This window comes from Atta cephalotes, assembly GCF_000143395.1.
Source record: "Atta cephalotes unplaced genomic scaffold scaffold00001, whole genome shotgun sequence".
NCBI lineage: Eukaryota > Metazoa > Arthropoda > Insecta > Hymenoptera > Formicidae > Atta > Atta cephalotes.
The window spans coordinates 10,220,862-10,233,738 of NW_012130065.1; the positions used below are offsets into that span (position 1 = coordinate 10,220,862).

The window sequence follows — 12,877 nt, forward strand, 5'->3', positions numbered from 1 at the left end:
AATTTAATTTTTAAGTATTAATTAAAATAAGATAAAATAAAATAACTAGTTATTATATATATATATATATATATATATATATATATAATATTTAAAAACTTTGTATACAGTATGAAAGATGTATTTTCATTTCCTTATAGAAATTTAGTACTGAAATGTATAAGTTATTAATTACTTACTTTGAGTACTAAAAATATTATTATTCAGTTTTCTTAATGTTTAAAATAAGTAATTAATCTTACTTTTCAGTTAGCTATTAAGTTGACAAAAATTAGCAAATATTAAATTTCTGCTAGGGTTATCTTGATAATTATTTAAATTAATCAATATTTAAGAATGTTGATTTATTCTCCTTTTAGATAAAGCATTTTTTATAAAAATATATAATTTAACTCATTTAGTATTTCAACTACATACTTTGTACGTATAATCAAATATTCACCTCTATTTCCATTTTATATAACTGTTTAGACAAAGAAGGTACACCTAATATGTCCAGAGGCTTACATCCATGATAGAGCGCCCTGAAAGGTCTTGATATATCTATTATGCAAACAGCATGTGTGCAGAACTCGACCGAGTTCTTGCAAGTGTACACAATCACCTTGTTACCGCCGATCGAAGCCATAGAAGGAATAGTTGTTGTTAGGATCAAGATCTCAAAACGATCATAACTTTTTTCGTATATCAAAAAATCAGCAATCTACAAAAAAAGCAAATATCGAAAAGAAAATATCGAATTATTTTCAGGTTTTCTTCAAAAAACACATAAACCGTATCTCTATTCTTATATAATTTATCATATAATAAGTAATGTTTTAAATAATATTTTAATATAATTTTATATAATCTTACATATCCATCAATTTCTATAAATCCTAGAACATTTACACGTTGTTGTTTACATCGTTTACCAATAATGAACATTATGCCAGTTTGAGAATTGCTAATTCCCAAAAGTTCGCCATGATGTGAAAATTTTACTTTATCTAGTAAGTTTCCATAGAGATGGAAGCAATTAAAAATTTTGGGCAATGAAACTTTTATAACATCGATTAGTATGCAATTGCCAGTAGCGCTGCACGACGCAAGCATTGGTAAAGTAGGATGTGAATCTACGTGAAGAACTGTAATGAAAAGAAGACACTATATATAATTATGATATAGTAACCTAATTAATTAAAAAAGTATATCTAATATGTTTTAAGTCAAAATTAAATGTTTGCTTAGGCTTCTTCATGTTGATTTTACCTTCACCATGATGCTTCAGAGATAATCTCGCTGTCAGTTTACCGGTCAATAACTCGAAAATGCAAAGACGATCTAATCGGTCTAACGTTGCGACGTGCTCTGTACGCTGAGATATAGAAAACAATGCTTTGTATTCAATTTCGTCCGTATAAATAACTTCTATATGAGGAATGTTGTCGTGTTGCGTACAAATCTCAAAAATTTCTCCGTTTTTAGAATGAAGTAAAATTCCATCTTTGAAATAATGTTGTTTTCCTACTTGTATAGAATAGAAAGTCGAAATCGACCAAATGAATTTCCACGCCACATTCCAATCCGCAGACGTCTTCTTGTAAAACTAAAATATTGTAAATTGTAATACATAGAAAAATAAAAATTAGATTATAATAATACATATAATAAAATCATACAATTCATTATCATACAATAAATAAATTTAAGCTTTGTGCAAAAATAACAATAATGTATTTTTAGCGCAGGGTCTGTATTTGAAATATTTTTATTTGTAAAACAGTATTTGTAAGACAATTGTATTATATTTTGTATTATATTTTAAATACTAAGGTTGACAATATTTTATTATTTGAATTACGAAATACATAAAACTTACGAACTTTCAATTTGAAATACAAAATAAGTGATATTTTTATAATATGCTTCGCTGAAATACAAAATATAAAATATACTTGTATTGCAAAAACTGTATTTGACAATATTTTAAATGCATACCCTTAATTCTGTTTTTAGTTTATATTAAATTTTATAATTTTATAAAATATAATAATTAACGTTTCATTTATATTAAATATTTATTAATACACACCGTAATTTCACTATTGGGATTCACAACTATTACGCCACTTTTATGAGTGACAACAATGGGCTTATTTTTTGGATGTTCGCGTATTTTCGATTTTACCACCGAGTACAATTTATTGGCTTCTATCGCCACGAGCCATACATTTCCGAATTCGTCAGAGACAAATAAATTTCCTTCTAATGTCCAGGATGAAGATACGATTCTGTGTTCAGGAAGTAGTGCGTTTACATGATGTATACTTACGATTTTGGAGCACGTACGCACCTGATAAATCGAGAGTGTATTATTATCAATCCCAAGTTGCGATATCAAATGTGGAGGATTCGGTGAACAACTGGCAAAGTAAACAATTTATTAAGTTTTTAAAAAATTGAAAAAAATTAAAGACTGCTAGCTCTCAATACAAAAATTGTATTATGGAAAGTTACTGAACACTTACTAAATTTCTTGATTAAGATTGTCTATTTTTGTGTTAAGCATTGCAACGTGTTTGCCGGTTCTCCAGAGCCACACAATCAATTGAAAATCGGGGAAGGTAGTTAGGCTTACGAGATACTCTGTACCAGCAAAAGAACAGGATAAATAACCATTAATTTTGTCGGGCAGTATGCATCTGGAGATCCTTTGTAGCATCGGATACATATATATTGATATTTTGGGATTATGTTTTCTCTCGACTACGGAAAACATGGAAACTGTCTAGAAAAATTCAAAATATTGATTTAATTAAAAAATATTATTTAACAGTTATTTTTTTAAACATTCAATAACCTATAAATAGATACTATAAACAATTGTATGCATTCTATACCGGATGTCCAGCCAAACACGATGCACCATCGCCCCTCTCTTTATTATCGAAGCGTTCAATTCGTCTCTCTCTCGTGTTCAGATCCAAAAAACTCACATAAATGCCAGAAGCCGTTGCGATGGCTTCCTTTCCAACAAAAACGAAGTCATGAGATTTTCCGAACTTCATCCACCTGTACAACAATGTAAATCCATTAAAAAAATATACTTTACTCGCCAAGCTCGAAAAAACAAAACGTACCTTGTTTCAATTGTTGAAGAACTCATTTTGCTATATTTTATAATATAATTAAAATATATAAAAAATTTTTATTGTTTTTGCATTGTTTCTAAATCTTCTTAATTCTGTGTATGACAAGCAAATCTTACACGTGCATAAGCATCGTGTTTGGTTGCTGAGAGACCCAGATAGCATATTGATCGGGGGTGGCCATAGAAACTGTGCTTAATAAATTCTTTCAAATGTATTCGTAATAAGCTACAGATTTTACACTTTATATAACTAAATATTATAATTTATAATTTATAATTTACAAAATTAAATTGTTTATTTTGACAAAAATTATTGATACAAATTTTTTTTGTCAGTAAAATTTATCGTGAAAAAAATTTCGCATTATTTAAAAATAAAAATAATTTTAAAGAACAATATAAAAGTAAAAACAATATAAAAATAATATAAAAGAAAAATGTTTCCCTTATTTTTTTATACGAGTTTTGATTGCTGAATGTATGTACCTAATTGTTAAGACTTTCATCGAATACAACATTTTGCATACTTCTCTAGAAGATAATAGAATTACCGAAAGAATGCTACTAAAAAAGTGTGCCACTGGATCAGAGTATTGTGGGAGGTTTGAAAGATGGTAATACCGTTATAGACTGCATCATACAGCACATAATAATGACCATGCCTTTAACTCCTCCCATTGTTTTAAAGCTTTTAACAATTTATAATAAATATTAGAATAATTTTTCAGTCATACTTTTATGAATCACTTATTAGAGGTGCTCATTAAAAGTAATTTTAACAATTTCATATTTTCTTCTTTCTTTTACAAAATTATTCTAAAAGAAATATACATGATTATTTATCTATTTTAATACCTATTAATAGTAACATTATAATAGTAATTTTATTTCAAAATATATAAAATTAGAATTAGTACAGTATTAAGAATAATTTGATAATAACATAAGGAATCATTAATTATATATATAATTTTTATTTAATTATAATTTCTATACTGTGACATATATTATTTAAATAAATATTTTCTTAAATATATAAAGAAATAATATTTAAAACGATTTTCACATATTTCATGGCAGAGGTAATAATCGATGGTGGTGCTGAAAGTATCAAAGGGGCACGGTGGAATAGTAACCCAATAACGTGAATCTCGTGCCCCTTCCGAATGCGAACGGCATATATAGGCGAAGCAAACACGATGACTTTTTATTCACGAGCTTTGATCAACGTGAGTGCCAGTCAGCAAGAATGTTTTTCGTGAGGTCAACACTCGTTAGAACAGTTCTATAGATTTTTGTGTTTGATGCAGGAATGGATAATTCGCAAGTAAGCAAATTTATGGAGAAGAAAGAAATCCTAGAGTGCAACTGAGGAGCTAAAAGTACGCGTTATCATTTGTTGGAAGTGGAAAACTATTTTTAAGTGGAAATAGTCAACGCATGTATATTTATCATTCGTAAGTCTTTATTTTATTCATTATAGTAGATATCGTAAACATATTTTGATATAAAAAGTGATATAAAAATTAATTTTTAAATATATAAAGCTATAAGATTAATTTCGCGGCATAAACAATTTAAATGTATTTTCTTAAATAAAAAAATAATAAAACGATTTTGATATACAATAAAAGCACAGTGTGGGCATAAAATACAATTATTTAAAAAAAATGTTTTATATATCTATTTCTTATATATGTATAAATTAATCAAATTTGCGATTACTTTTGTCTAAAAATTAATTAGCTATGTTAGATATTATTCTATTAAGCTTTATTAATAATTTCGCGGATTTTCTCTGTGTCCAGATCCATTCTTGGAATGCCAACGTTTCATAAACCTTGCAGTCCACTTCATCAGGACGAGGGGCAGCCTGATAATATGAGCATCAGGCTACTCGTCTTGATTTTACGAAACGTTGGCATTCCAAGAATGGATCTGAAGAAAACTCGCGAAATACATAATCTTTATATAGAAAGCCCCCTTATATAGGAAGCCTCAAGAATGTTATTGTGTATTTATAAATTTGCCATTATTTTATAATTTAATTTTAAGATTATTTTATAAATAAAAATATTATAATAATAAACTTAAAAAGCAATTCAAATAGCAATACAAGCGATAATAAAACAAATTATATTATAATGTTAAATTATACAATAGGAGTCTATTGCAAAGTTATAAAATATAATTGTTTTATTATTTTTACATACGCGTGAATTAAGGTTATTGTTGAAATGGTTACCCGAAAAAGGGGCGAAGACCGCTATGCGTTTAGTATGCACGACATTTGCTTGTTTTTGTATTCAAGAGGAATCTTCAGCGCTCATCTGGAAGGCGTTTCATGTCGTGCTGCTTGTTTGTACTACTTGTCTATCTTTTCTTTTTTTAATTAAAATTGATTGAAAAGAATGCTTTTAGACTCTCTAAATCTATTCACTGTCGTGTTATCTATTTAAAATACTATTCTATATCTATTTAGAGTATGTATGAGGAAGATCAGTATTATAAAACTTCTAAAATTGTTTGACATTTATTTTAATATCTTATTAAAGTCTTACTCATGTAGGTAAAAAAAAAACAAAATCTATCGTTGTTAAAATTATTAAAACACATAGAATCCTCATTGAGATGTTATATTAGAAAAATTTTTATAAATACAAATAAATTTTAATTTATAAATTAATTTTATTATATGTCTTTCATTGTAGATATTTCTCCAACATATTATAAAAATGTCACAAAAGCAGCGACTCAGTTGGATTCTAGAAATTTTTTTGCTTTCTCTCACCTTGGTCTCATCCCACAAAACTGTGCCCCCGAATTATCAAGATACACCAGATGCATCGACTCTGAAGATAGAAGCCAAAGAATCCGAAGCATCGATAACTTTAGGGAAGGAACTAATCCTCGGCCCTCCTTTGTCGACTAAACCCTCAATCGTCACTGATTCTAATCATATCGTTTCTACAAAACATGTTCCTTTCGTATCTCCTACGATTGTTAGTCAAATATCTTCCGGAGAATATGTCATCCCCCAAAGAACCATCTCAAAGAATATGGGTCCTCGCGGTTCTCATGTCGATAATCAAAAGTCTTGGATTAGCAAAAGTCCGAAAACCGCTTGGAAAAAGGATAGCTATCTTCAGGCACTGATGCACTCACATAACAGCGATGATCTGCGAGAAGGGATCGTACAGACGGATTCAAAGACGAAGATAAATAGGAGAGAGTACGTACAGGGACCTATTTACAAGCCAGAAACAGAGTATGGTTCGCCCGATTCGATATACGCATCGAAAAGTCCGCGAATTATTTATGGTGAGCCCAACGCTCTTTCATCTAGCGATTCTTATTCTCAATCCTTTAAGTCGTCAATGGATTATAATAATCGCTATAGCGTACCACAGAATTCTTATGGTCCGCCACAAAATTCGTACGAATCTCCGAATAATGGTCCTATATCGCTATATCCTCAAACTTCTTCATATGGATCATCCGGAAATTATCTACCACCTCAACAAGGTGAGACAAGAGGTATTATTGACTATCAAAATTAAATGACTTGATCCACTTAAGTTTACGTTATAATTATTATTATAATAAATTTAGTACTACATTAAAATTTGGTACAAAATTACATTATAATAGAAAAATTTAATTACATTTATCTATATATATATAATTATTATTATTTATTAATTTTTTTGTCATATTTAAATAAGAATTGCTTAAAATTCCTCAAAATTTATAAATGTATAATGTTATAGCTTTACAATAATTTAATGAATTTTGCAGACATTATTTTAATTAGCTTTAATTAATAAAATTAATTCTTCTTCTAATTCTTCGAAATTTTTTTCCTTTATTTTAAATTTTATTAGGATTTGGATTATATTTTCAGAGCTTTTGATTACTTGATTACGGAGTATTTAACTTTTTGTTTTCTTAGGATATGGTTCTTCAATACATACTTCCATTCCACCTCCGGTTTACAGTGCACCCTACGCGCTTTCGGATGTGGCTCAAATTTCCCTTCTGCCAAGTATTGACCTAGGATTGCCGTTTGCTCTCAAATTAAATGCATTTACCATCGCGAAAATCATATTAAAATTGGTGATCTTTAAAATGATCGTGAAATTTATTGCAGTAATCTGTTTGCTGCTTTTCATACCTAAACTTGAGATCATCAAGAAAAAAGTTTCCAATAAAGACGACGAGGATCGCAAGTTCTCAGCGCGTAAGTTCTTAGATTAAATCTCCGAACTTCCAACTTTAGTTATAATAAAAGTTTTATAATGAATTTAAAATGAGATTTTTTTTAAACGAAAATGTTGTTGTAATTAAAACTATTATTTTCTTAACTTATTTATTATACGTCGCTATTTTCATTTTTTTTAGCTTATGTCAGTATGGAAACATTAAACAATTTCGAAGATATAGTAAAAAGCTCTGTTGAGAAGTACGAGACGCAAAACAATGCTCGTTCAAATTCAACAAAGAAATGCACGACTCCTGCGTGTCGCATTGTCGAGGCATTTACGTTCCACGAATCTTGGCATGATTATTTAAATTTATTTAAGAGTTATGTAGAGGAAGAGAGGCAACTCACAGAACAAAGAGGACATTGAGAGTTTTACATTATCATTGAGTTTCATTGTCACGTCATTTTTCCCTGCTTTTGTAATTTTATTTATTAATATGTATACTTATTCATATTTATAAAAATTATTTCATCAATATACAAAATGCTGTATTTATTCTCTCGATTTTTGATTACAAAAATAAATTAAAAAATTTTTATATAAAAGAATCCGTTGAAAATTTCTATATATGAATATAGAGCGCTGTCAAATCTACTTTGTAATCGACGTCAGTCAGAACGACATGATTAGAGAAGATTACAAGAATGATCTTTCCTTTTACAGCACTGTGATATCATGATTATTCGGTGCCACTGTGTACCAAGTAGCAAAGTACGTTGGAAAATAAAACAAATTTACCTTTTGCTGACCTTACATGTATGTCAAATATAAAGATACATCTGCATAATGTTGAATGCGTAGTATTTAATATGCCTTTTATTGATAAAAGGGAAAATTATTTTTGAATAATAAACTTATAATATAAAATGTGAATTATTCAATTGAAATTGCAGAGTGATGATCGGCTATCTTAATTCATGATAATATAATATTATGTAAAAATTTAAATTATATAAAAATTGAGTACATTCTCTATTTTGCATAGACAGTAGTATTTTGTAAAAATGTTTAATTAATTAATTACAATCTGCGTTTCTTTAGCGAATACGTCGGATATGAAAATGAGGCGCCACATAAAGTAAGATTAACATGATACGTCCTTTCTCACCAGGCATGATACGTCCTCTCTCAATCTCTCTCTCAGGTGGGGATAGATTTACACTCAGTTTATAAACGTAGCATGGTGACACGATATGCCAGTTCTCTCGTGATAGCCATTCGCTGTGCTTAGAACTGCTGATTTTCATCGATTTTCAACCGGACCGTCGATCAGCTAGAACAATGGAGGTAGCAGTTATAGTTGGTACGAAAACTGCAACGACTAAGATTTTAGCGCTAAAATTGATTATTCTTGTAATCAACTAACAATGAATATATCTTTTCCTAAGCAAATATATATAATGAGTATTTTGAGTATTTAATAAATACTCAAATTATTTAATATTTACTAATATTAATATATTAATTATTTAATATATTTAAAAATCTGCTGATAGATTGAATTAATAATTTACTTGTGTACATTTAAAAAATATAGAAAGATTTTAACATAATATTAAAATATTACAATATTTAATGCAGTTTATATTGTTGTTAATTGATTGCGTATTTGTAGAGATTTTATAAAACCTTTTTTATATATTAACTTTTAATAGAAGCAATAAAATCAGAAAGAAGTTTAGATATATTAACTATAAAAAATTTGAAAAAATTAAATCGATGTTATTGCAATTAAATCGATGTTATTGCAATAAGCACTTTTTTTAAAATTGCGTTTTTTGAAATCTAGTTTGATCTGATCTCAGTTGACAATACACCGTAAAATTATGCAAAATTATGCGTTTTATTTTTGATTAATTATGTAAGAAGAATGAAAATCGCAACTATGATTCGCGCGAGAGAGCAATTGAAATTTTTGAAGAAGTCTCACAGCAAAAGGAAATGTCTTTAAATGGGCGTGGGCGTAAACGACCTTGAGTGAAGAAACGTCAATCGCCGCAAGGAGCGGACTGATCTCGATTTAAAATAAACCTTGATTTCAATAAAGCTGCAATCATTCAATAAAGCCGCGTATTAAGGCCGCGCAGCATCCCAACAGAGAGGCTAAGCTATTATTAATAGATTTACGTAATATTATCCTGTCTGTAATTTGCTAATAGAAAGGCTTTCGAAAATTGTATTAATTATTTAAAATTATGTTTCATTACAGTGATAATCTTTTATAATTATCAGAGGATATTATCAATATCTTCTTTATCATTATTGTAATTAAGTAAAATCTATTCTGTCATTTGTGGAAATGTTTGATTAGAAATGGAAAAATATTGGATTAAAATCGAATTATCTTTAATTTCATATCCTTTTTTCTCTCTCTCTCTTTCTGTCTCTTTTCTTGATTCTTCCTAGCCTTCGCGTTCCTCAGCATGTTTACATTATGCGAGAAAACGTACGCTTTTCCCGACGAGACAAAAGTCGACACCACTATGAAGGATGTAAAGGAACCTAAAGATATCAAAGAAGCTGCGACCGCGTCGAAAGACGTAAAAGACGCTATCAAAGCGGCCAAGGAAGCAAAGAAGAATAAGAAGGATTGCGCGCGAGATTGCGGGACTGATTATGATCCTGTTTGCGCTCACGATCCTGTCGACTCCAGCTTTAAGCCGAGAACTTTTGGAACGCAGTGCGCTCTGGATATTCACAATTGCGAAATGGGCACAAGTAAGCATGAAAGCAGAAGTATAAATTGTATTAATCTTATTAATCATTTAAATAATAATTATATTAATTATTTATATTAATTATATTAATTAGCTTAATTACATTAATCATATTGTACTTTAATCTTAGAATTGGCTGTAAAGAGCAAAGGAGAGTGTCCTGGATCCGGCGGAGTAAGACTGTCCTAAACAATCACTCGATCTTGGAAAAGCATCAAGAACCGCGGAATAGAATACTAATAATATATATTCGAATAAACTATTAGATTATTATCGTAAATTTATTTAGTTTGAGTAAATGAATCTTAACATGTTGTAACAATGTAATTCTTCCTCTAATGATGAGAGAATAGAGATGATGGTACGCAAATAAGCTGGATATAATTACGCGACAAAATTGATTACTAAACTAAATGCTATGTACGAATATACAATGTAAAATGTACCTATCTAATAAATATTAATGATGAGCAACAATTGATTTTGATTTTTATAATCACTTCCTTTTCTGCGACGTAATTGATCCCAGTATATAGTTTCTAATTATGTAAGTTGTGTATGCAGGTACTGAATAGAATGTATTCTCGGTACGCAAATTTAAACCGGCTTTCTAATCGCGTTTATAATCTGTCCTTACACAAATATGTAAGATAAGAAAATATATTCTAATTTTATTCTGAAATACTTGAATAATTTCCATATTTATTTTGTTTTTTATTTTTATTATGTAATCGCGTAAGTAAGCATATAAAACATTATATGCATTTTAATTTTGAGATACATCCGTTATAAAGAGACTTTTTTTTATTTAAAAGATTAAAAATTAAACGGAAAAGAACCTTTACCCTTTATTATACTTGTTATTTTGCTAGAAAGAAAGAATATTATTATATCTAATTCCTATTTTATTTATTATAATATTAAATAATATATCATGTGTGTTTATAATGTACACATGTGCGTAATATTTCCGTCACTTTCTTGTAATTACAATATAACGAATGATGTCGACACATTCTACCACAAGATATCATTACCGATTGATAAATAAATGTCAAAGCTTTACAGTTTATTTTCTAGATGGCAAATAATAGAAAACACATTAATTTATAAACTGAAAAAAAATTGTCCTTTTTATTGTACTTGTTCTGATTCAATATTACGTAACTACCATTTCATTAAATTATTTTATCGTAAAATCGTAAAATAAATAATTGTAATGTTTAGAAAATAATCATATATTTACTATTTACATAACAAACATATTTACATAACAAATAATTAATATTTTTATAATTTTATGCCGATTAATTATTTTTTAGATATCTTATAAATATTAGAAAATTGATTTGTCAATAGGATGTATACGATCGTCACGTGAAAGGCCATAATTTGTACGCGTGGAGCCATTGTCCGTCAATCTTCATTGTAATAAGTTTATCTTCCAAATCAATGTCCAAGATAATGAGGATGTGGTCGTACGCAATGAAGGACAACGGTTGGCTTGGGAACCGCATCCTCAGTCTGATGCACTTTGTCCCGTCTATGATGTGTTGTTTAGTCCGAACCGTCCGTGACATGACCGACTTATCTTCAAAAATTTACTGTGTAATCGTTTTCCTTTCATTGTGCAAAACGAATACGTACTCTTTCGTCTCGCATATGTGCACCGCAAGTATGCGGATCTCTACAGGTAATTAAATAAATTAAATATATTCGTCTATTATTTTTTTTTAACAATTATTTTTAACAATTTGAATTAAATCTTAAGAATAACTAAATACTAAAAGCAATCCAGTCAAAATTGTATTAATAATTATTATACTGTAATGATTATTATACTGTGTGAAGTTGAAAATGTTAGATGGAGATTATATATGGAGATAAAATATCATTTATGAAAATGCATATCTTTTTGTTTAAAATTTCAAAAACTTTTTAACCTTAAAAATCCTAAAATAAAAAATAAATATTTCGAAAGATAGATCTTCTCGCTTAAAAAGAATAAAAAAATAATATTTTTCGAAACTACTATACTTTTCTTATATATCTCTTTTCACGTATTTTCGATACAATATCCAAAATGCGTATTCGCGAAACTTGAGATAAAACATCTCATATGAGCGCAGATACGGAATATTCATCAACGCCGGCCCTCTCAGAGGAATCAATGTCGATTTTTGAGGAGATGAAGAATCGTCTGTCCAGTTTCGAACGCAGATTGCGAGCGGTCGAATATCCCGGTAAAAATCGTGAGATTTATGTACAACGGAGATACGAAAGAACACTCATGCTTTTACAGTTTGGCGAATCAGCCTGAAAGAGGAGGACTGGGAGATCTGTGCTGAAGGACCGTGCAAATGCGTACCGGAAATGAAATCGGTGTCGTGTTGGAGATATAATTTGTTGGATCTGCCTTCGACGCAATTGGTCCCTGCCGATGTGTTAAAGCTGTAAGCAATTTAAAAAATAATATCATCGTCATGTTTGTTGAACAGATATGTAATGACGGATCTCTTTTAAAAAGTAATCGAGTTAAACCTAAAGATAGAAATGCTCTATATAATAATATAATGATATATATATAATATTATTATATATTATGTATATATTATGTATACTTCTCATATAATATATGTATAATATTAGGTGTAGTAAAAAAGAAATCCTATTTTAGTTCTATAAATTAAAGTAAATAAGGTAAAAAGTAAAAAGTTAAAGGTAAGTTACGTTTTACTTTTACTTACCTTAACTAATTAATA

General features: G+C 29.0%; 4 protein-coding genes across 4 annotated transcripts in view; 3 read left to right on the forward strand and 1 right to left on the reverse strand.

Annotated features, from left to right (window-relative positions):
• LOC105618632 (cilia- and flagella-associated protein 43-like) overlaps positions 1 to 3,148 on the reverse strand; it is an 8,794-nt gene extending 5,646 nt beyond the window's left edge. Inside the window, exons 1-7 of the mRNA XM_012200166.1 lie at positions 3,123 to 3,148; positions 2,883 to 3,054; positions 2,511 to 2,770; positions 2,075 to 2,405; positions 1,252 to 1,357; positions 856 to 1,127; positions 443 to 703 (exon numbers count right to left, since the gene is read on the reverse strand). Coding sequence (XP_012055556.1) covers positions 443 to 703; positions 856 to 1,127; positions 1,252 to 1,357; positions 2,075 to 2,405; positions 2,511 to 2,770; positions 2,883 to 3,054; positions 3,123 to 3,148 — 1,428 coding nt within the window. The remainder of the gene's footprint in view (positions 1 to 442; positions 704 to 855; positions 1,128 to 1,251; positions 1,358 to 2,074; positions 2,406 to 2,510; positions 2,771 to 2,882; positions 3,055 to 3,122) is intronic.
• Positions 3,149 to 5,868: 2,720 nt separating this feature from the next.
• On the forward strand, positions 5,869 to 7,764 carry LOC105626532. The gene is made up of 3 exons (XM_012207833.1): positions 5,869 to 6,658; positions 7,086 to 7,373; positions 7,535 to 7,764. Exons 1-3 carry the CDS (start codon positions 5,869 to 5,871, stop codon positions 7,762 to 7,764), a joined length of 1,308 nt encoding a protein of 435 aa, XP_012063223.1.
• A 903-nt stretch (positions 7,765 to 8,667) lies between these two features.
• On the forward strand, positions 8,668 to 10,592 carry LOC105626543. The gene is made up of 3 exons (XM_012207844.1): positions 8,668 to 8,701; positions 9,805 to 10,116; positions 10,246 to 10,592. The coding sequence occupies exons 1-3, from the start codon at positions 8,680 to 8,682 to the stop codon at positions 10,302 to 10,304; spliced, it is 393 nt and encodes a 130-aa protein (XP_012063234.1). The 5' UTR covers positions 8,668 to 8,679; the 3' UTR covers positions 10,305 to 10,592.
• A 1,068-nt stretch (positions 10,593 to 11,660) lies between these two features.
• The window catches only part of LOC105626554 (leucine-rich repeat-containing protein 15-like), a 3,793-nt gene continuing 2,576 nt past the window's right edge, over positions 11,661 to 12,877 (forward strand). The window contains exons 1-3 of the mRNA XM_012207855.1: positions 11,661 to 11,808; positions 12,245 to 12,358; positions 12,418 to 12,568. Of these exons, the coding sequence (XP_012063245.1) occupies positions 11,661 to 11,808; positions 12,245 to 12,358; positions 12,418 to 12,568 (413 nt within the window). The remainder of the gene's footprint in view (positions 11,809 to 12,244; positions 12,359 to 12,417; positions 12,569 to 12,877) is intronic.